The sequence below is a fragment of the Bos indicus x Bos taurus genome, chromosome 15 (assembly GCF_003369695.1).
Source record: "Bos indicus x Bos taurus breed Angus x Brahman F1 hybrid chromosome 15, Bos_hybrid_MaternalHap_v2.0, whole genome shotgun sequence".
In the NCBI taxonomy this organism is placed as follows: domain Eukaryota; kingdom Metazoa; phylum Chordata; class Mammalia; order Artiodactyla; family Bovidae; genus Bos; species Bos indicus x Bos taurus.
In genome coordinates, this window is record NC_040090.1 from 78,036,091 (window position 1) to 78,061,268 (window position 25,178).

General features: G+C 39.0%; 1 protein-coding gene across 1 annotated transcript in view; it reads right to left on the reverse strand.

The window, feature by feature from the left end:
• Positions 1-259: 259 nt before the first annotated feature.
• Positions 260-25,178, reverse strand: part of TMEM123 (transmembrane protein 123) — an 80,633-nt gene continuing 55,714 nt past the window's right edge. The window contains exons 10-12 of the mRNA XM_027563948.1: positions 6,900-7,241; positions 5,633-5,786; positions 260-2,813 (exon numbers count right to left, since the gene is read on the reverse strand). Of these exons, the coding sequence (XP_027419749.1) occupies positions 2,789-2,813; positions 5,633-5,786; positions 6,900-7,241 (521 nt within the window). The 3' untranslated portion in view covers positions 260-2,788. The remainder of the gene's footprint in view (positions 2,814-5,632; positions 5,787-6,899; positions 7,242-25,178) is intronic.

Here is a 25,178-nt window from a genome sequence, read left to right on the forward strand (position 1 = left end):
ATAAAAATAAATGGCTTTAAATGAAAGTCCTTTGAGCAGTGCCTCTCAGACTCTGGTGTTCAGAATCACCTGACAGGACTGCCGGGCCCCACCCCAGAGACGGATTCAGCAGACCTGGGCTGGGATCTACCGTAACAAGCTTCCGTGTGAGCCTGCCGCTGGGCCAGGCGACCGCACAACAATCTGCCTTTTCACTTTGGGCATTTTCTGTTAGTTTCTCCTGAGTTTGATAAAAATGAAGCAAAACCACACACTACTCTCTGATAAAGAACAAAATTTTATTCTAAAAATAGATCTCAGTAACAAGGAAATACCAAAAGTTGGTCCTTATAATAAAAAGAAAAAATGTAACAGAAATTTGCTTTATAATTTTTTCCTGAAAAATACAAAATTATCACTCTAATTTTGCCAGCTCTCATTAACTGTATTTGTATTATTTATTGTATGGACTATCCAAGGAAATTTAAAAATCATAGGTTGAATTCTACCTAATATTTAAACATATATTTGAATTGCTTTTATCTTCAAGTAAATACATTCTTAAAGAATGCAAATGAAACTGAACATTTGCTGAAGTAAACATAATGAGGAAGATAAATTTATACTTAGGAAATGTGCTCCAAAGTGAAATACTGGTTTATATAGCTGTTTCCCTTATTTTTTGCAGATAAACAAAAAAAACCCCAAACCCCAAAACCTGATTGCATTGAACTACTGATATTTGAAAGTAACAAATTATACAACTTATATACAGAAAAAGACATAACTAAATTTTTTCAAGCCCCAAGCACAGGAAATTTTAAAGGCAAATAATGACATTCAGTACTTAAAAAGTGGTTTTATATTTTCAAAGTGCTAAGAAACAAGTATTCAAGAAAATTTCAGGCCTGTCTACAAAGTTCTGACTGACTTGAAGTACTGAAATATCAAGAATTCAGAAGACAAGTTAAGGTTAAAAAGCCTTCTTTACTATAAAACGTGTCTTCAGTATATTTTGCAAAAAAGTGAAGCAGTGGTTAAAGGACCAGTAATGGCTAAGTTAGTAACATACAAGTTCTCTATCAGCCCAGATCTCTTTTCAAACTAAGGCAAACACATGTTTCATAATTCTCCTTCCACACTGCATGTGTCACATCCACCCATCCTGTCACATCCATATTTTGGATAATTCTTATTATTCATCATGTCAGTTGGCCACAATACACAGTGAGTAGAAATGATCCTTTCATATCAGAATTCTTGATTCTCTGCACAAAAGTTACGTTTAATTCCTCCTAAATGAACGTACACATTTATTAGGACTTCTTAGCTCATTTCTGGGCTGTCAGAAATTGGTGTGATTTACTTTGACTGTCTAAGATAGAAGAAACAGTATGTTAGTACGTAGTATGACTAAGTATCTCTTTTGTTAAAACTTGACCCTGAGTTTTGAGTGCTGGAATATAAACTGTAAATCTGAAAACACTCCAAAATATGTTGGCTAATACTGCTGTCTTTACAATATTATGCTTTTTCTCTCCATTAACATAATACATCTGAAAGTGCCTCCTCCTCAGCAGGGGAGAAGAGGAGTAGTTGAAAGAAGACCCAAATATGGAAGCAGGAATGTCCAGTCTTAAAAACTCCTGTTTTAAACTGTGTAAGAATTTATTCCAAAATATGCTGGTGTTTTAGTGTAAAAACGCTATTTCCCCAAATCTCTGAGTGACACTGACGGAGTGCACCTACAGGTGTAGCAGCCCGAGGGGAGCCCCACAGCCCCCGGCTTGGCAAACACAGCACTTACCTCTCATTTGGACCAAAGAGTGCTAAGTGTTGCTGTGGAAATCATCTAAAGGTCTTTTTTTTTTTTTTTAAAGCTAGGTCTGTTTACATTATGTTAACCATTTCTAAACATTGAAAGCAGTTCTCCATCTGTTAAAAATATTCACTAAATATAAAATTAACAACTGAACATGAAATAAAGCAATTTCCAGTGATGACAGTGTTCTCACAGTAGCAAATAATCTAATTTATTTAATACTAACAACTAAGTCTTTAAAACATTATTATGTTAAACACTGCAATTACAGAGGGGAAAAAAGGCAGTTACATCAACTGCTATTGAAAGCGCAAAAGAAAAATACAGGCTCTCCAATGGTTCTCTAACAAGGATGAGCCCAGATACTGTTTCTAGTTTTAATTTTTTTTTTTTTGGTGGGGGAGGGCATGTATTTTGTTCTAAATAATATAACTAACTTTAAATATAGAAAATATTGATGGTTTCTGAAGAGACAATAAACTAAAATTATGCTTAAGACGTGGCTTATTCATATAATTTCTGCTATGTGGCAATGGTAATTAGGATATATCCAGCTGTTATTAGCACTGAGATTCTTTGTATGACTAACAAAGACATCAGAATCCTTAGTGCTGAGACAAGCTCCTTATCTGAATGACCAGATGGCATCATACCCTTCAGTGATGATGCTTTCCAATTACTGGCCTATGTGACCAATGCCACAGAAAAGTAAAACCAGACTTGTTTGTCTTACTATGTATTTTCTAAAACTGAATATAATACCATTGCATTAACTATATGCTCCATATGTTCATTAAAAACCCCCAAACCAAAACCTTTTTCCTTTAATAATCATGAGGAATCTTTACATATTTATATAATACACTGTATATTATATGCATGGCCTGTTTATGCTATTTTCAAGAAAAGAATACTGTATTAAAGTAATAAATCAAAATGAGCTGATAGGGCTGTATCGCTCTTCCTTCCATTGGTTCTTGGAGTCCCTTAAATGATGGCATCATGTTCATCACTGTAATAAATCAAAAGTTAAAATTACTTTGTGTTTTATATTGTATCAAAATACTTATAGTTCATATTTTTAAGAAATGAATAATTTCTAGCTTCAGAATCAAAACTGTATTGCTTTGTGTTTTCTTAAGCAAAAGTACCTGGTATACTATAGTGGTTAAGGATTCAAGCAGCGTATTCAGGTTGCAAAATGGATCTACACTCAAATCTCTGCTCTACAGTGGCTGTAACTTTTCATCAATTAGCTATTATAAACCTCTTTTAAAAAGAAGATAACCAGAACAATCATTTTATGAGCATCTACTATGTGCCAGGTGTTCTGCTACAGACTTTGCACCCATATCTCTTTCAGTCATCACAGTAGCCCTAAGCAGAAGGAGGGCGCTGAAAAAAACGTGTGTGTGTGTGTGTGTGTGGACAATGGTAGGTATTTAATCAATCAATTCCATTTTGCAGAAGATCAGAAGCTAAGCAAGCATGTAAGCCTGTGGACTCTCATCCTGACTACTAGACACTGTGCTACACCGTTTACATGAATGTAGGCAGGCACCCCGCTAGTCAACAGAACCAGACTCAAATTTAAGTCTGTCTGCCCCAACCCCATCTCTTACCACATCACTCCACCGTCTATCCATGCAACCCTAAGAAACACAGCAGCTAACACTTTACTGCTGCTGCTAAGTCACTTCAGTCGTGTCTGACTCTGTGCAATCCCATAGACGGCAGCCCACCAGGCTCCCCCGTCCCTGGGATTCTCCAGGCAAGAACACTGGAGTGGCTAACACTTTAATCAGTGTTATTATCCAATAAAGGAAATTAGAAATGCTCATAATTACTAGATACTGGTCTCAGTTTCCTTAATGGGAAAATAGTAAGTCTTTATTTATGGAATGTCATTGTTTATAACTTCAAAGGAATGAATGGCTTTAAAGTACACTTTAAAAAAAAGTGTAGCACCAAGAAAAACATGGCCAATTAAACTACAACACAATGCTTTCTCATCCCATAGACTGTAACATACATCTACTTCAGAGGTGTTAAAATGTAGAAAAACACAAAAACAAAAATGTGTTCTGAGACTCAATGAAATAAAGTGTTTTCACTAGCTACTGTGTGATATGAATTAGACTACTTCTAGAGTCACACCACCTTATACACCACACAGTTCCCTCAGTTATGGGGACTCTGGCCCTGATGTCCTCCACAGGGCATGCAGCATTATGTGGTCATGTACTGTGACAAAAAAGCTGACCCATAAAGCTAAAATTACATACTTCGTAGTTAAGGCACTTTAAAATGAAAACAGCACACTTAAATTTAGTTCCTTCATAGTTTTATAGTCTCAAGAATATCAATAAATATTGATATTATAAAAGAGGAGACGTATTAAATTTAATCAAAATGTGCCTTTTGTTTAACTGAAATTTACCACACGCACAAAAAAAAAGCCAGATGATAAATATTTCTAGGAACAGAGTGGTTTTAAAAAATATTTCAAATGTTAAAGCATTTTTAGAATTAACTTGATTTAGTTAGTTTCCTTTTTTTTTCCTTCTTCTTTTACAGGCTAGGCTACAAGAGGAAGAATGAATGTTTCTGAATGTGCTTTAATCTGACAAAACACCACCTTGATATTCTTTTAAAGTAAGCTGGATATGATGGCTACTATACATGGAAGGTAAGTTACAATTTAAGTATTTTTTAAAGTCTGGTTTTCTTAGTTCAGTGAAAAATCTGAGACTTATTTCGATATTATAATTTCCTCCTAGAAATTCAAAATGTACATCAACATATCAAAGGCTTACAGAATTTTACTGTGCTCAATCAGCATTTCCCAAATGTTTCTGACATGGAACTCTATGGGACACATATGTATTGACATATGACAACTTAAATTTTGGAAAATGCCATGTGTTCTATGGTATTTATTTTATATATACATTAACCGATGCTGGGAAAGATTGAGGGCAAGAGGAGAAGGGGACGACAGAGGATGAGATGGCTGGATGGCATCGCCAACTCAATGGACACAGGGTTTGGGTAAACTCCAGGAGTTGGTGATGGACAGGGAAGCCTGGCATGCTGCAGTTCATGTGGTCTCAAAGAGTTGGACATGACTGAGTGACTGAACTGAACAATCAAAAGAATAAATTCACTCTTGTACATATAAGACTCAAAAGAAAAACCAAAAGGACTTTGTTGTAGTAACAAAAATTGGGAGATGATACCTCTAAAAACCATCAGCTCTATAGAATGACATGGTTTGTTGTTGAAGACTTGTTGATAAAGCTCACTTGAAAAGATGGTTTTACTACAGATTAACTGACAATATATATTATACTAACAACTCATTATCAGGGAAAATGAGGCTGTCAGAATTTCTTTATTTCCTTTGTCACAGAAAGGAGAAATCATGTTTTTATTGAGGATGCTACTTTAGTGTGTCTTACGTTTGTCGGCAGCACTAAGTCAACAGCCTCAGGAGACCTGATACGGTATTTCTTGTGATTAGAGGTGTAAGCATGTGAAAAAGGCTGATTAAACTTGGGTCTCCGGTTAAAAAAAGAAAAAGGATGGCACACTAATAAAATACAATCATTTTTACAGGTATATACATCCATTTTCATTTGCAAATAATTATAATCATGAGCTTGTACCCAATTTGCTTTAGGCACAAAGGATTAATAGGAATATAAGTCATAAATCTATGAATTATTAATCACTGAGATGAACACTGGCTCTACTCTTATATTTTGTCATGATATTTAAATAAAGAACTAATAATAATAATACTAAAAGTCCTGGCCAATCAAAACTTACATGGTTCTATACCGAATGCCTCGTCTTGAATAATACACTTTGCATCCAATGTAAAGAAAAGATAAAACTCCCAATGTTAATACAATACCACCAACAAAGCTGCCAGTATCAAATTTTGATCCTTTATTTTCCTTAGAAATAATAGTTGTTGTGACTAGAAGAAAACAAAACAAAAAACAGGTTTTAGTGCTTTTAAAATACATTGTAATCAACTAAAACATTCTGAATTTCCATGTAAGCACTCTGACTTGGGGATAAGAAGGACATGAAGTTGCTCTCCAGTTGGTTTTGTGTCTAGTGACTGCCTGGCTTTAGTTTTCTTCAGCTGACCCAACACATCCCTTATTAAAGAAACCCCCACTGCATGCAGTCCCAAGATCTTAATGCGAGACTGGACTTGGATGGGCTACCAAAACCATCCAAGGCAGCACGAGTTGGGGAATTCTTTTATGAATTCTCTTTAAGAGTTCATGCCCTAAACAAAACTTGTCTGGGTAACAGCTGTAATCCTGAAACTGGATCCAATTTGAATAAATGCTTCTAACTGAAATTCCTCCTTTTGAACAAATTGTGAATTTTAACTATTTTAATTTTGTGAAGTCAATACATAAATTGTAGTAATAAGGAAGAGAAACTATTCAGAATAAAAGTATATAAAAACACAAAAAAGAAACCATAAAGTCTGATATTCGTTCTGGTAAATGTAATCAACAGCTTTTAAAGAGAAGTTCAACTTTGGATAACTTAATGAGAATTTTAAGGTTTTTGAATTCCAGGTTTCACAGGCATTATATTTTAGACAAATGAAGAAAAAGAGTGCTGAGACTAATAATATATATGTGACTATATCTAATACCATTAAAAAATATCTTTATGGCACAAGTGGATTAAAACCGAAGTTCACCATGATTTAGGTTTAGAATCATGGAGACTGACCCTACCTAATTCCCTTCTAGAGTGAGGTACAAAAATTAAAGGTATGACAAGTTTTTAAATCATGCAAAATAAAATTCCATTAGGATAATTTACTTATTTACAGATGGATCTTATACAGTCATTATTTGGCATGATTAACTTAGAAGCTAATTTCTTAAAGGAACAAGATAGTTACTACATCAACTCTTTTCCTGATCTCTACAACTAATTTATATAGGAAATGAGAAATAATTGCCTAAATTTCTACATTTTACAGAATGGAATGGTATAAATGCAGCATTTTAACAACCATTTTTCAGCATAGGGAAAAACAGGTCCATTTTATACATACCTGTTACTGATGAAGAACTATTGTGGGCTGTGGGCACTGTGGATACTGATACCTGGGATGTATTTTGTGAAACATTTGTTATTTTGGGTGTAGACCTTAAGGTGGTAGAAGTCATATTTGTTGAGACCACTGGTGTTATCATTTTAGATGTTGCAAAGGGTGTCGAGGTGGTGGATGTCCCATGATTTGAAGCTGGGGAATCTTTAGTTTCTGATGATGATTTTCCTATGTCTTTCAAGGTGGTAGTGGTCACATTCTTTGAGACTGGGGAAACTGAAGCAGTTGATGTTTTCATACTGACATTGGGAGGTTCATGTCTATGGCCTGGATGTCCCTGTGGGTCTATGAGAAGATATAGAAACATTAAAGCAAGAGCTGTGACTCGGATAATCAAGCTTCCACTTCACTGCCTTTCATGGTCACACATAAAGGAAAACGTTTAACAAACACAGCAGCATGAAGATACTTAGTCTACTAATACTCTGCAGTACACAGCAATAAGCCATAAAATGTCTCAAAACAGAAAAATATTCAAAAGGAACCAAGCCTGGGTTTACATAGAGTTAGGAACTTTTGTGACCATATGGTGGGGCGTGGAGGCGGGGAAGGGGAAGGAGACCCAACCCAGAAGACGGAGCTCTTTCAGTACAGGGACAGTGTCTTAACCACCTCCGTCTGAATATGCCATACTTTATGTCACAGTATTAGTTGAAAAGATTATTAAACCAATGGATGTAAAAGGGTTTTTAAAGTTTAAAGTCTCCCTGCCACATTCTTCCAAAAGGCTTTGGGGACAAACAGTAGCTGCATGCTTCTAACCGCCTGAAGTGGATGTGAGCATAAGTGGGACACTCTTTATAAGAGTAAAACCAACCTCCCATGATACATTAGAAGTGAAATAACATTGCAGAACATGGTTGGTTGGAAATCTCATAGTGGTAATAATTTTCCATCGTTGGAAACATATTTCTAAAAATATTTTGGAAAGCTTAAAATATGCAAAAGCCAGTTTTATAAGGGGAAACCATTCATGTTAATTTAAAATAAACAACTGGAAATAAGTAAGCACTATTACCAAAAAATAAATACTAAATATCTATGTATAAAATGCCCTATGGCCAAAAGCAAACATTTCTGTCTTAATATTTTTTCATATTCTATCTTCATTGTAACACCATAACCTAACTGATACTTACAACTAAAGATACTTTAGTTATTTATAATTTACTAAATAAATGTGTGTTAGTTGCTCAGTCGTGTCTGACTCGTTGTGACTCCATGGACTGTAGCCTGCCAGGCTCCTCTGTCCATGGAATTCTCCAGGCAAGAATACTGGAGTGGGTAGCCATGCCCTTCTCCAGGGGATCTTCCCAACCCAGGGATCGAACCTGGGTCTCCTGCACTGCAGGCAGATTCTTTACTGTCTGAGCCATGAAGGAAGCATAATAAATACTATTTTACTATATACTATCCAAGGAATCAAAAATCTCTCTTTGCCCTATTGTTGTTGTTCAGCTCCTCTGTCTTCCACTATCTCCCTGAGTTTGCCAAACTCATGTCCACTGAGTTAGTGATACTATCCAACCATCTCATCATCTGCCACCCCCTTCTCCTCTGCACTCAATCTTTTCCAGCATCAGGGTCTTTTCCAATGAGTCAGCTCTTCGCATCAGGTAGCCAAAGTATTGGAGCTTCAGCTTCAGCATCAGTCTTTCCAATGAATATTCAAGGTTGATTTCCTTTAGGACTGACTGGTTGCAACTTATTTCTTTGTGTCTGTAGGATTAGGAGTTGCTATGTTGCCTGCATTTTCTCATTTCACTCTCTCTGGCCAAGAACCAAGTGGAAAGAATTCGCCCCTGGGCTGCCGTCTCCACCGACAGCAGCATCAGGCCTTCAGGGTCCCTGTCACACCCAAAAGCCATGACTTCAGGTACTATCACCCTATCTTTCACAATTATTCTGGACTTTTTATTCAAAGAATTCAAATATTTATTTTCAGCTTTAAAGGCTGGTTTTAATAGTGCTTCTTGTCTGGCCATCAGCTTTTACTATTTAAATTCCTATCACCTTTTCTGAACTCTGGGTCTTGATTGTGTGATCTCTTCTACTGAATATTATCTGATTTCTAAAAAAAGACAAAAGGAATTAGTACTTCTATATTATGTTGTTGTTGTTCAGTAGCCCAGTTGTGTCTGACTCTTTGTGACCTCATGGACTGCAGCACGCCAGGCCCCCCTGGGCCTTACCATCTCCTGAAGTTTGCCCAAGTTCATGTCCACTGCATTGGTGATAATACAAAAACTTTTGTATTATATAGACTAATAAATTATCATTATTCAAGTAGATGATAGAAATGCTATGAACTTGAACTAATCTTTTATTAATCAATTAAAATGCTCTACAGATATAAGTAATGTACGTTAGCATTCAAATAATCAACTGTTATTTTAATCTACTGAATTAATTCTATTATAGTGAAATTAAATACAGCAAAGAACCATTGTTTATATCATATCTTTAGAACAGAATGATCTTTGCAGAGTGGAACAATGAACACAATGCTGCTTTTGGATTATACACACACACACACACAGAGCCTACTCTCTTCTCCCGGCCATAATAAGATATTCTTCACAGATACTGTACAAAGTCACACAGGCAAAACAGGGACCTGTCAGGTTAGTTCATTAGGAAAATCCAAATGTGTTAAAGAAATGACTAAGCAGCTAAAATTTTCTACAAATTTTGCCTGACAAAACAGGCAAATAAGTTTCACGTTAAGGTGTGTTCTGTGATGTTTAAATGTGTTAGCTGCAATGCAAGGAAGCTCTCTTCAAGGTCAGAGCTCACATTCAGTGAGTCACTCCCCCGACCCCCGTCTATAATATAAGTGAATGGTCCTCTGGGCTCCTCTACAAATGAGACCATCCCTCCAAGGGCATCTGGGCGTCTTCCCTCTCCCAGAACTGTTCAGTGACTGGCCAGTGTCCTCCATGGCAAGGCACAGTGAACACCTGCAGAGACGTCGGAAGAACAGACTATGCACGCAGAGCTTGGGAAGGGTTAAGCTCTGCTGTGTTAGCCCTTCAGTCTCCGCAGCCTCTGAGAAGCAGAAGTTGTAAGGATGTGGAGGGCGGGTGACATGAGCGAAGGGCATCAAAGGGACCAAGCTCTAGTTATAAAGTGAGTCAGTCATGGGGATGTGATGTAAAACACATGGTGACTCTAGTTAATACCACACTGTGTATTGGAGTCTTTAAGAGAATAGACCTGGAAAGTTCTCATCACAAGAAAAAAATGTAACTAAATATGATGACAGATGTTATACAAATTCTTACATATATTATGATAGATGTTACTTACTGTGATCATTTTGCAATACAGACAAGTATCAAATCATTATGTTGTATACCTGAAACTAATGTGTTATATATCAACTATGTATCTCAATCCAAGAAAGTACAAAAACATCAAGTTAAAACAAGACAAAAGAGGGTACAAAGGCCCAAGGAGGGTATGTTACTGGAAAGTGTGATGTGTGCTCTTTGTCCACCCCCACCTCTGCCCACGGAGTAAAAGAGGGGAACACAAACCCTTGCCCTCAAGCCAAGTTGGGAAGGCTTCAAGGGAATCACCTGAAGAGCAGGCCCAGCATCCACTGGACCTGAAGGGACAAACACTGAGATCTTACTCCGGCCTGAAAAGTAACTCTAAAAGGCGAGAGGCCATGGGTGAGCCGTCTCTACCTGTCAGCAGAGTTTAAAAAGGCTACTCTGGGAGTTGATTCTTGCTTCCAGTGACAACAAAGGTGCTTGTTTCCCATGAAGCAAATCAGGCCCTGTGGAACACAGCCAGCACGGGGCTGCTTTACACGACAGCTTCGCACAGAGTTCTGCACAGAGGGGTGGAGAGATCCAGCAGAGAGGTGGGACATCAAACAGCGGGGGCCACGGGAATGGCATCACCAACTCAATGGGCATGAGCCTGAGTAAACTCCAGGAGTTGGCGATGGACAGGGAGGCCTGGCGTGCTGCAGTCCATGGGGTTGCAGAGAGTTGGACATGACTGAGCGACTGAATTGAACTGGACTGAAGGGAGTGGAGTGTGAGGGCCAGCAAGGGGGAGGTCCCAGGGCATCCAGAGACTGGCAGGGGAAGCGCCAGCTGAGGGTCTCTCCAGAAGCTCCCCAAGAATCACATCTGCACCCAGGGGCACCTCCACCGGCTGCAAACATCCCAGCGGGCTTCTCCCCAAGCCCCTTCAGGCCTGCTTCCATGAGGTCAAAACAGCAGAGGTGAGGGGAGAAGGGGGAACAAGGACGGGGGCCGCAGTGCAGCCCCCCTACAGGGCCTGGGCTGCCAGAGAGAGGAATCCCACTCATCACAGTGCTATTCCTTTTGGTTTCATTCTGAACAAGACAGACATCCTACTAACTACAACTCGTTCAACAAGCTGAGCACACATACCGTCAATAACACCTCAGCTAACCTGCCTCTTGAGAAATCTGTATGCAGGTCAGGAAGCAACAGTTAGAACTGGACATGGAACAACAGACTGGTTCCAAATAGGAAAAGGAGTACGTCAAGGCTGTATACTGTCACCCTGCTTATTTAACTTATATGCAGAGTACATCATGAGAAACGCTGGGCTGGAAGAAGCACAAGCTGGAATCAAGATTGCCGGGAGAAATATCAATAACCTAAGATATGCAGATGACACCACCCTTATGGCAGAAAGTGAAGAGGAACTAAAGAGCCTCTTGATGAAAGTGAAAGAGGAGAGTGAAAAAGTTGGCTTAAAGCTCAACATTCAGAAAACGAAGATCATGGCATCTGGTCCCATCACTTCATGGCAAATAGATGGGGAAACAGTGGAAACAGACTTTATTTTTCTGGGCTCCAAAATCACTGCAGATGGTGACTGCAGCCTTGAAATTAAAAGATGCTTACTCCTTGGAAGGAAAGTTATGACCAACCTAGATAGCATATTCAAAAGCAGAGACATTACTTTGCCAACAAAGGTCTGTCTAGTCAAGGCTATGGTTTTTCCAGTGGTCATGTATGGATGTCAGAGTTGGACTGTCAAGAAAGCTGAGCACTGAAGAATTGATGCTTTTGAACTGTGGTGTTGGAGAAGACTCTTGAGAGTCCTTGGACTGCAAGGAGATCCAACCAGTCCATTCTGAAGGAGATCAGCCCCGGGTGTTCATTGGAAGGAATGACGCTAAAGCTGAAACTCCAGTACTTTGGCCACCTCATGTGAAGAGCTGACTCATTAGAAAAGACTCTGATGCTGGGAGGGATTGGGGGGCAGGAAGAGAAGGGGACGACAAAGGATGAGATGGCTGGATGGTATCACTGACTCGATGCACATGAGTTTGGGTGAACTCTGGGAGTTGGTGGTGGACAGGGAGGCCGGGCGTGCTGCAATTCATGGGGTTGCAAAGAGTCGGACACAACTGAGCGACTGAACTGAAGTGAACGCAGGTGGAGCTGCGGGACAGGGTATAGGGGGCACACAGTTGTCAACACTTATTTAGTGTTATGTGTTGACCTGTGTCCCCTTAAAATTCATATGGTGAAGCCCTAATTCTCAGTACTTGAGGATGTCGCCTTATTTGGAGACAGGATTTTCACAGAGGATTATAATCAAGTTAAAATGAGGTTAATGAGGTTATCGGGAAGAGGCTTAAGTACCTGGTAACCTTGTAAAGTGGGAAATCTGGAGACAGACAAACATACAGGAGCAACACCATGTGAAAATGAAGACAGAGATCAGGGTGGTGGTTCCAAGAGGCCAATGAAAGCCAAAGCTTGCCAGCGAAACACCAGAAATGAGGCAACAGGCATGGAACAGACCTCTGTCATCAGCCCTCAGGAGGATGTATCTGAGTCTGTCGACAATCTGACAATCCATCTCTGCTGTTTATGCCACCCTTTCCTGTAGTAGCCCTGGCAAACGAATGCACTCAGGATCACAGTTCTTGCATTTCTAACAAGACGTGTCTCTGGGCAACAGAGACTGGTGGCTGTGCTAAGCTGGTTCCTTTCACAGATCTTTGAAACTCAGATCTTTGAGACAAATTCAGTCAGTCAGTACTTGTCAAACCACTCTCAAAACTTGCTTAAGTAAAACCTGAGATCATCTATAGATTTCAGTCAGAGCTATAAAAATGTCCTGACCTTAACTCTTGGTTTCAGCTAACAATCACAGGAAGAGGAGGCGAAGGCCTGCAGTGAGGGCACCATGTGCCCTCCGTGCCAGCAGCTGCCGCACTTAGAGGGAGAGGAACGAGACGGACTAGGTACCTGTGGCGATGAGGGGCGCTGTGCCACTGATGCAGAGATGCTCAGAACACACCTACTTCCACGATTATCACCACTGCTGCCGGAATCACAGCACGTGAAGAGGATGCTATTGAAGATATTTTCAGTTCACTGATACAAACATCCAAAAAAAAAAAAGGGATACTCCAAGCGTTTCTAACACCAGCCAGCCGCCTTCTATCACAGCAGGACCAAGGACACTATGAAGCAGCCTGTTTTTTTAGCACCAAGTAAAAGTACTCATCCTCTTCAGAGTCTGGATTTATTTCAACTACCTTTGTATACCCCTTCATGGATCATTGTCTTGTTGTGGCGAGGGAGCTTGACTAACTCAATGATGCTACAAGCCACGCTGTGCAGGGCCACTCAAGACGGATGGGTCATAGCAGAGAATTCTGACAAAACATGATCCACTAGAGGAGGGAATGGCAAACCACCCAGTATACTTGCCATGAGAACCTCATGAACTGCACAAAAGGCCAAAAAGATAGGACACCAAAGATGAGTCCCCCCAGGCCTGAAGGTGTCCAATACGCTACTGGGGAGGAGCAGAGGAAAATTACCAGTAGCCCCAGAATGAAAGAAGCAGCTGGGCCAAAGCTGTAAGACACTCATTTGTTGATGTGTCTGCTGACGAAAGTAAAATCCAATGCTGCAAAGAACAGTATTGCACAGGAACCTAGAATAGAATGTTAAGTCCATGAATCAAGGAAAATTGGAAGTGGTCAAGCAGGAGATGCTAAGAGTGAACATCGACATCCTAGGAATCAGCAAACTAAAATGGACGGGAATGGGTGAATTTAACTCAGATGACCATTATATCTACTACTGTGGGCAAGAATCCCTTAGAAGAGACAGAGTAGCCCTCACAGTCAACAAAAGAGTCTGAAATTCAGTACTTGGGTGCAACCTTAAAAATGACAGAACGATCTCAGCTCATTTCCAAGGCAAACCATTCAACATCACAGTAATCCAAGTCTATGCCCCACCACTGATGGCTGAAGAACGTGAAGTAGATTAGTTCTGTGAAGACCTAGAAGACCTCCTAGAACTAACACCTAAAAAAGATATTCTATTCATCATCAGGGATTGGAATGCAAAAGTAGGAAGTCAAGATAAACCTGGAGTCACAGGCAAGCTTGGCCTTGCAGAACAAAACGAAGCAGGGCAAAGGTTAACTGAATTTTGCCAAGAGAATGCACTAGTCATAGCAAATCCTCTTTTTCAACAACACAAGAAACAACTTTACACACGGACATCACCAAATGGTCAAGACCAAAATCAAACTGATTACATTCGTTGTAGCTGAAGATGGAGAAGCTGTATACAGTCAGCAAAAACAAGACCTGGAGCTGACTGTGGTTCAGATCATCAGCTTCTTGTAGCAAAATTCAGGCTTAAACTAAAGAAAACTAGGAAAAACACTAGGCTAGCCAGGTATGACTTCTATCAAATCCTGTCTGAATCTGCAGTGGAGGTAATGATAGATTTAAGGGACTAGATCTAGTTAACAGTGTGCCAGAAGAACTATGGACAGAGGTCCATAATACTGTACAGGAGGCGTTGAACAAAACCATCCCAAAGAAAAAGGAAAGCAAGAAGGCCAAGTGGTTATCTGAGGAGGCTTTATGAATAGCCAAAGAATGAAGAGAAGTGAAAAGTAAGGGAGAGAGGGAAAGGTACATCCAATTAAATGCAGTTTCAGAGAACAGCTGGAAGAGACAAGAAGGCCTTCTTCAACGAACAGTGTTTAATAACAGAAGAAAACAACAAAAGGGAAAAGACTAGAGATCTCTTCAGGAAAATTGGAAACATCAAGGGAGCTTTCCGCCCAAAGATGGCACAGTAAGGGATTAAAAATGACAGAGACATAATAGATGCTGAAGAGATCGAGAAGAGACTGAAAGAGTACACAGAAGAACTGTATAAAAAAGATCTTAATGAATCAGATTAACTACGATGGTGTGGTCACTCACCCAGAGCCAGACATTCTGGAGTGCAAAGTCAAGTAGGCCTTAAGAAGCACTGCTTTAGTTAATAAAGCTAGTAGATGTGATGAAATTTTAGCAGGACTACTCACATCCCTAAAGGAGGATGCCATCAAGGTTTTGCATTCATTATGTCAGCAAATTTGGAAGACCCAGCAGTGGCCACAGGACCGGGTACACGCCCAGAGGGCTCTTATCGCTGGGCCTGAAGGGCAGACTTCTAATTAAACACAAATCGAAGAGCTGACCACAGTCCTTTCCGGAGACCTGGGGTGGGTCCTATCTTCATGTTTCCCCTCTGCCACACTCCAGAGCACCTGGAGTATATCCTGGAGTTGGCATGGACGTGTGTCTGGTGCCCTGTTTTTTTGTGGCTGCTCCCCAGGGGACACCCCTTGAGCACCTGGCTCTGGAGGCCAGGGACACTTATGTTCCTAGATCCCGTGGGACTGTAACAAATGAAAGGTAGTTCCTGGAGGACTGCCACCCACAGAGAACTGCACAGACAGCAGACGGAAACACATTTGACTTTCTGAGAGGAGGCGCTCTGGCCCGAGGGGCAGGTTTCAGGTTTGGCACACTTCTAGAGGCCCACAAAGGTGCTCCGAGGGGATGAAGGCTGGAGGACACCATCTTTCCCCCCTCTCTCTGCCTAACCCAAGGTTTTCAAGATCTTCTGCAAAGGAGGCTACATATTTTTTCTGATGCCCCAGTTTTTGTGATGCTGCCGCGGGACAGCTCCAGATCACCCAGCTCTAGTTGCCTGTGGGGCTTGTGTTTGTGGTCCTGCAGGGCTGCATATATTGGCATACTCTGAAAGCTGTTACTTGCGGGTCTGGCTTCCAATCGGTGCTCACTGAGATCCTCTCCTATGCTGACATGTCTTGGCACACCCTCAGCTATTAGCATCCATTAAAAGTAAACAGACTACTTAACAAACAAAAAGGTTTGAGAGAGAACCACGAGCTAGGGCAGGACTGAACAAGGTTCATCTCCTACAAGGATCCACTCATTCAGGTCTGGGCCAGATGGCTGTTTTATCTAATACATAGAAACCATGACAGAGAGTCAAGGAAAAGGAAGAAGTAGGAATATGTTCCAAAGTTAAGAACACGATAAAACACTAGAAAAATACTTCAATGAAACAAAGATAAAAAATTTACCTGATAGAAAATTCAAAATAACTGTCATAAAGATTCTCACTGAACTTGGGAGAAAAATGGATGAGCACACTTCAATAAAGAGAAAATATAAGAAAGTATGAACAAGAGACACAGAGCTGAAGAATAAAATAACTGATACAATAAAGAGGTTTAACAGCAGAATAAATAAAGGATCAGTGAACTCAAGGACAGGACAGTGGGACTCTCTTAATCAAAGCAGCAAAAAGAAAAAAGAGTCAAAAAAATGAAGATATTTTAAGGGACTTATGGGAAAACTTATGGGAATGTTATAAATAAGCTGTTATATGTAAGCTTCATGGTAACCACAAAGAAAAATACCTGTAGTAGATAAAAAGAAAGGAATCAAAGCATACCACTAAAGTATGTCATCAAACCACAAAAGAGAACAAAAAGAAGAAATAGAGAAACTGCAAAAGAGCCAGAAAATAGTTAACAAAATGGAAATAAGTCCATATTTATCAATGATTACTTTAAATGTAAATGGACTAAATTTTCCCATTGAAAGATATAGACAGAGTAGATGAATGGATTTAAAAAAACACCCATCTGTATGCTGCCTACAAGAGACTCACTTCAGGTATAATGACACAGAGAGACTGAGGAGAGGGAACAGAGAAAGATATGCCCTTCAAATGGAAATATAAACAAAGCTGGGGTAGCTATACTTGCATGAGACAAAGTAAACTTTAAAACAAAGACTGTAATAAGAGACAAAGAAGGGCATTACATAATGATAAAGGTGTCAACCAAATAAGAAAATATTTGCAAATATTTATGCACCCAACATAGGAACACTTAAGTATATAAAGCAAACATTAACAAACTTAAAGGGAAAAATAAGACAGCAAAGCAAACATTAACAAACTTAAAGGGAAAAATAAGACAACAACACAATAACAAGAGGGACTTTAATATCCCACTTTAATCAATGGATAGACCATCCATCAGACAGACTATCAATAAGGAAACATTGACCTTAAATGACAAGTTAGAACATAAAAGACTTAACAAAACTAGTACAGAACATTCCATCCAAAAAGCAATAGAACACACAATCTTCTCAGTGCACATGGAAAATTCTCTGGGATAAATCATATTATTAGACCAGAAAACAAGTTCTTAACAAACTTAAGAAGACTAAAATAATATCAAGTATCCTTTCCAATCACAATGGTAGGAAACTAGAATTCAATTACAGAAGAAAACTGGAAAATGCACAAAGATGTGGAAATTAAACAACATGCTACTGAACAACCGATGAGTCAAAGAGGAAACAAAAAAATACCTTAAGACATATGAAAATGGAAATATAGGATTCCAAAATTCATGCATGCATGCTAAATTGCTTCAGTCGTATCCAACTTTTTGTGACCCCATGGACTGTAACCTGCTAGGCTCCTCTGTCCGTGGGATTCTCCAAGCAAGAATACTGAAGTGGATTGCCATGCCCTCTTACAGGGGACCTTCCTGAACCAGGAATCGAATAAGCGTATCTTATGTCTTCTGCACTGGCACGTGTGTTCTTTGCCTCTAGTGCCACCTGGGAAGCCCCTTATGGAACGCAGCAAAGAGCTCTATCAGTGAAATGCTGTAAATGCCTACCTCAAGAAACAAACAAAAAACAAAACTCACATAAACAACCTAAATTTACACCTAAAGAAACTAGAAAAAAATATTAAACTCAAAGTCAGTAGAAGCAATAAAATAACAAAGATCAGAGTAGAAAAATGAAATAAAGACTAAAAAGGTAACAGAAAAGATCAGTGAAATCAAGAGTTGTTTCTCTCTTTGAGAAGATGAACAAAAAATGGACAAACTTAGCTAGATTCATCAAGAGAAAAGAAGACTCAAACATTAAGTCAGAAATAAGAGACATCAAAACTTATACCACAGAAATACAAAGAATTTTCAGAGATCACTATGAACAATTATATGCCAACAAATTGGACAGCCCAAGAGAAAACAGATAAATTCTTAGAAACATAAAATCTTCCAAGACTGACTCAAGAAATAGAAAATATGAACAGAACAAATACTAATACGGACACTGATTCAGTAATAAAACCTCCTAACAAACAAAAGTTCAGGACATGACAGCTTCACTGGTGAATTCTGCCAAATATTCAAGAAGAATTAACATCAATCCTTCTAAAACTCTTCCAAAAAACAGAAGAGATAAGATTTAAAAGCTAATTTTAACTCATTGTTGACTGGGGGATTTTTGCAGAAACACCTGTGGCCAGTGATTTTTATTTTGACTGGCCAAAATTTAAGTCTGTCATTTCACTAACACTTTGTGGGTTATTACACTCAGTAGTTACAACTGACACACCTGTAAAGTCTCTTAATTGTTGTAAAATATTGTCTCCAATCCACTCTTCTGTAGAAGCATTGGAGCATTCTCCAGCACCATTTCATTTTCACTTGCCATGTCAAATCAATCAGTAAGGTTTTTTGTATTTTTGTTGGTCTACTCATCATATGTGAATCAGAACTATTCTCTGAAGAACTACCATTTTCTGAGACATTAGTATATGTTACTCAGATAATCAGAGAAAGTATCTGCATAAAATTTACTGAAATATTCTTCACTCAAAATTTTTCACTGCATCATTTTTGAAAATCTTATGTTTATTATAACATACACAAGGTTGAAACCAAAAGCTAATGGAACAAAATGTGAATGATAATAATTATAAGTTGTATGATTATTGATGATAATCATAATGAATTCTTGATCAATTTTAAGCTCTAACAACTTCGCACAGTGATGTTAACTGTATCACTCTCTAAAAACGTACTGATATGTGATATGTCTCTGGTTGATAAATGTTTGATAAATGAAGATGTAGTAACACATCTCCAGTCAATAAAGTGTTAAGAGGTCAAAATTACCTTGATACCAAAATCAGACAAAGATGCCACAACAAAAGAACAGGGCAATATCACTGATGAAAATGGATGTAAACATCCTCAACAAAATATGAGCAAGCTGAATTCAACAATATATGAAAAGAATCATAGATTATAATCGAGTGGGATTTATTCCAGGGATGCAAGTATGATTCCACATCTGCAAATCAATCAATGTTATATACCACATTAAGAAAATGAAGGATAAAAGCCATATGATTATCTCAATAGCAAGTAAGTATAAGTTGCTCAGTCGTGTCTGACTCTTTGCGACACCATGGACTATAAAGTGTGGCCTACAATTCTCTAGGCCAGAATACTGGAGTAGCTAGCCTTTGATGAAGAAAAAGCATTTAAGAAAATTCAACATTCATTTATGGATGTGTCTCAACAGAAGAGAGGCCATAATGTGCCTCAACATAGTAGAGGCCATAAATGACACAACCATAGCTAACATACGCATCACTGAAAACTTCTGTAATATCAGGAACAAGACATGGATGCCCACTCTAACCACTTTTATTCAACACAGTATTGGAAGTCCTAGTCAGAGCAAATGGGCAAGAAAAAGAAATAAAAGGCATCCAAGTTAGAGAGGAAGAAGTAAAATTGTCACTATTTGCAGATAATACGGTATTATAAACAGAAAACCTGTAAGACACCACAGAAAACTGTTAGAACTAAATAAACAAATTCAGTAAAGTTCAAGAATATAAAATATATAAAAATCTATTGCATTTATATACACTAATAACAAACTATCACATAAAGAAACTAAAACCAATCCAATTTACAATTGCATGAAAGAGATAAAATACCTAGGAAAAAATTTAACCAAGTAGGTAATAGGCCTGTACACTGAAAACTATAAGACACTGATGAAAAGAATTAAAGAAGATACCAATAAATGGAAAAATACTCTGTGATCATGAATTGGAAGAATATTGTTAAAATATCCACACTATCCAAAGCAATCGACAGAATTCATGCAATCTTGATAAAAATTTCAATGGTATTTTTCTCAGAATAAATAATGCTAAAATTTATATAGAATCACAAAAGATCCTGAGTAGCCAAAGCAATCCTGAGAAGTAACAACAAAGCTGGAGCCACCACACTGTCCAAATTTAAACCAGTTACACAGCTGCAGTAATCAAATGTATGGTACTGGCATAAAAACAAACACGTATCAACAGAAGTGACAGCCTAGAAACCATACAAATATGGCCAATTAATTTAAAACAAAGAAACCAAGAATATATCAATACAAAGGGAAAAGGACAATCTCTTCAATAGTGGTGATGGGAAAACTGGATAACGATATGGAACAGAAAGAAACTAGACCACTATCTTATACCACACACAGAAAATTAACCCAAAGTGCAGTAAAGACTTGGTAGTACTTAATGTAAGACCTGAAACCATAAAACATCTGAGAAAACACAGGTAATAAAGTCCTTCACATAAGGCTTGGCTATGGTTTTTGAGATTTGACACCAAAACCAGAGATAACTAAAGCAAAAAATAAACAGGTGGGACCACAGTAAACTAAAATGCTTCAGCACAGCAAAGAAAACCATTAACAAAATGAAAACGCAGACCACTGAATGAAGGAAAATGTTTGCAAATCATATATGTTAAGAGGTTAATATCCAATTTATATAAAGTCATATAGCTCAACAGCAAGAAAATCAATAATCTCATTTAAAACACAGAGAATCTGAATAGATATTTTCCCCAAAAAGACAGAGTTGGCCAACAGATCAAAAGTGTTCCACATCACTAATCATCAGTTCAGTTCAGTCACGTCTGACTCTTTGCGACCCCATGGACTGCAGCACGCCAGGCTTCCCTGTCCATCACCAACTCCCGGAGCTTACTCAAACTCATGTCCATTGAGTCAGTGATGCCATCCAACCATCTCATCTTCTGTCGTCCCCTTCTCCTCCTGCCTTCAATTTCCCACCATCAGGGTATTTTCCAGTTAGTCAGTTCTTCGCACTGGGTGGCCAAAGTATTGGAGTTTCAGCTTCAGCATCACTCTTTCCAATGAATATTCAGGACTGATTTCCTTTAGGATGGACTGACTGGATCTCCTTGTAGTCCAAGGGACTCTCAAGAGTCTTCTCCAACACCACAGTTCAAAAGCATCAATTCTTTGGTGCTCACTTTTCTTTAGAGTCCAACTCTCACATCCATACATGACTATGGGAAAAACCATAGCTTTGATTAGATGGACCTTTGTTGGCAAAGAAATGTCTCTGCTTTTTAGTATGCTGTCTAGGCTGGTCATAGCTTTTCTTCCAAGAAGCACGCGTCTTTTTAATTTCATGGCTGCAGTCACCATCTGCAGTGATTTTGGAGCCCAAGAAAATAAGTCTGTCACTGTCTGCGTTGTTTCTCCATCTATTTGCCATGAAGTGATGGGACCAGATGCCATGATCTTCATTTTTTGAATGTTGAATTTTAAGCCAGCTTTTTACTCTCCTCTTTCACTTTCATCAAGAGGCTCTTTAGCAGCTCTTCACTTTCTGTCATGAGGGTGGTATCATCTGTGTATCTGAGGTTACTGATGTTTCTCCTGATCATCTTGATTCCAGCTTGTGTTTCATCCAGCCTAGTATTTCGTATGATATACTCTGTATAGAAGTTAAATAAGCAGGGTGACAATATACAACCTTGACAGACTCCTTTCCCAATTTGGAACCAGTCTGTTGTTCCATGTTTGGTACTAACTGTTGCTTCTTGACCTGCAAACAGATTTCTCAGGAGGCAGGTAAGGTGGTCTGGTATTCCCATCTCTTGAAGAATTTTCCACAGTTTGCTGTGCTCTACACAGTCAAAGGCTTTGGCATAATCAATAAGGCAGAGATAGATGTTTTTCTGGAATTCTCTTGCATTTTCTATGATCCAATGGATGCTGGCAATTTGATCTCTGGTTCCTCTGTCTTTTCTAAAACCAGCTTGAATATCTGGAATTTCTTGGTTCACATACTATTGAAGCCTGGCTTGGAAAATTATGAGTATTACTTTGCTAGCGTGTGAGATGAGTGCAATTGTGCGGTAGCTTGAGCATTCTTTGGCATTGCCCTTCTTTGGGAATGGAATGAAAACGGACCTTTTCCAGTCCTGTGGCCACTGCTGAGTTTTCCAAATTTGTGGGCATATTGAGAATGGCACTTTCACAACATCATCTTATAGGATTTGAAATAGCTCAACTGGAATTCCATCACCTCCAATAGCTTTGTTTGCAGTGATGCTTCCTAAGGTCCACTTGACTTCACATTCTAGGATGTCTGACTTTAGGTGAGTGATCACACCATCGTGGTTATCTGGGTCATGAAGATCTTTTTTGTATAGTTCTTCTGTGTACTCTTGTTACCTCTTCTTAATATCTTCTTGCTTCTGTTAGGTCCGTATCATTTCTGTCCTTTATTGAGCCCATCTTTGCATAAAATGTTCCCTTGGTATTTCTAATTTTCTTAAAGAGATCTCCAGTCTTTCCCATTTTATTATTTTCCTCTATTTCTTTGCACTGATCACTGAGGAAGGCTTTCTTATTTCTCCTTGCTATTCTTTGGAACTCTGCATTCAGATGGGTATATCTTTCCTTTTCTCCTTTGCTTTTTGCTTCTCTTCTTTTCACAGCTATTTGTAAGGCCTCCTCAGACAGCCATTTTGCATTTCTTTTTCTTTGGGATGGTCTTGACTTCTGTCTCCTGTACAATGTCACGAACCATTTTGCTTTTTTGCATTTCTTTTTCTTTGGGATGGTCTTGACTTCTGTCTCCTGTACAATGTCACGAACCTCTGTCCATAGTTCATCAGGGACGCTTATCAGATCTAGTCCCTTAAATCTATTTCTCACTTCTACTCTATAATTGTAATGGATTTGAATAAGGTCATACCTGAATGGTCTAGTGGTTTTCCATACTTTCTTCAATTTAAGTCTGAATTTGGCAATAAGAATTCATGATCAGAATGAACCACAGGCAGCTCCTGGTCTTGTTTTTGCTGACTGTATAGAGCATCTCCACATTTGCCTACAAAGAGTATAATCAATCTGATTTCGGTGTTGACCATTTGGTGATGTCCATCTGTAGAGTCTTCTCTTGTGTTGTTGGAATAGGGTGTTTGCTATGACCAGTGCATTCTCTTGGCAAAACTCTATTAGCCTTTGCCCTGCTTCAATCTGTAATCCAAGGCCAAATTTGCCTGTTACTCCAGGTGTTTCTTGACTTCCTACTTTTGCATTCCAGTCCCCTATAATGAAAAGGACATCTTTTTTGGGTGTTAGTTCTAGAAGGTCTTGTAGGTCTTCATAGAACTGTTCAACTTCAGCTTCTATGGTTGGGGCATAGACTTGGATTACTGTGATATTGAATGGTTTGCCTTAGAAACGAACAGAGATCATTCTGTTGTTTTTGAGATTGCATCCAGGTACTGCATTTAGGACTCTTTTGTTGACTATGATGGCTACTCCATTTCTTCTAAGGGCTTCTTGCCCACAGTGGTAGATATAATGGTCATCTCAGTTAAATTCACCCATTCCAGTCATTTTGGTTTGCTCATTCCTAAAATTTTGACGTTTACTCTTGCCATTTCCTGTTTGACCACTTCCAATTTGCCTTGATTCATGGACCTAACATTCCAGGTTCCTATGCAATACTGATCTTTATAGCGTTGGCCCTTGCTTCCATCACCAGTCACATCCACAACTGGGTGATGTTTTTGCTTTGGCTCCGTCTCTTCATTCTTTCTGGAGTTATTTCTCCACTGATCTCCAGTAGCACATTGGGCACCTACAGACCTGGGAAGTTCATCTTTCAGTGTCCTAATCTTTTTGTCTTTTCATACAGTTCTTCTCAAACCAAGAATACTGAAGTGGTTTGCCATTCCTGTCTCCAGTGGACCATGTTTAGTCAGAACTCTCCACCATGACCCGTTTGTCTTGGGTGGCCTTACTTGGCATGGCTTATAGTTTCACTGAGTTAGACAAGGCTGAGGTCCATGTGATCAGATTGGTTAGTTTTCTGTAACTGTGATAGGAATGATGGCTGATATTCACAAGTGAGAGAATTAGACAGAGGGAGAGGGTCACTGGAGGGTCATCTTAGAATTCTGCCTACCACACAGTGTTTTGGGACTAAAGTTGATCCTGCTTTGCAAATATGAGAAAACTAAATTCCTAGCTGGTGAATGAGAGAAAGTGTGAGCAAGCCCTCATTAAATTCAAAGGTTCAAACTCAGGGGAAAAAAAAAAAAAATGGCTTCCAACCATAGGCAAGCTAAAGTTCTCCTATGTAAAACATAATTTTGGGTGTTACAAAAATGTGTTTCCTCATGCCCTGAATCATTACTTATTAGCTACCAAATGTCCAATCGCATAAGATGGTTGGAGTTTGAGGATGCTCTGGGTGTTGGTGATGGACAGGGAAGCCTGGAGTGCTGCAGTCCATGGGGTCGCAAAGAGTCAGACACCACTGAGAGACTGAACTGACTGACTGACCAAATGTTAATTGTCAGATCGAGGCTAATCATGTCCCCTGTGTGCCTGAACACAGAATTAACACAATGCTGTGAGGTTAAGTGAGTTTCCTTCTCCAGAATGCAGAAATTTAAAATGGTCCTCCAGGAACAATGACTAAGAGAATTAAAGCCTGCTCATTTGTCGCCTCCCAGCTACCTCAATTCCCCAAGGCAACTGTGCGTCCAGTCTGTTATATAGCGATTGCTTTGAAATGTTCAATTAACTACTTTTGTTATTCAGAATACTGTATATCACCTTTACCTCCCACTGAAGACATGAACATCAGAGTGAGCTCAATGGGGCTCTAGTAGAAGAAAAATGAAATGACTGATTTA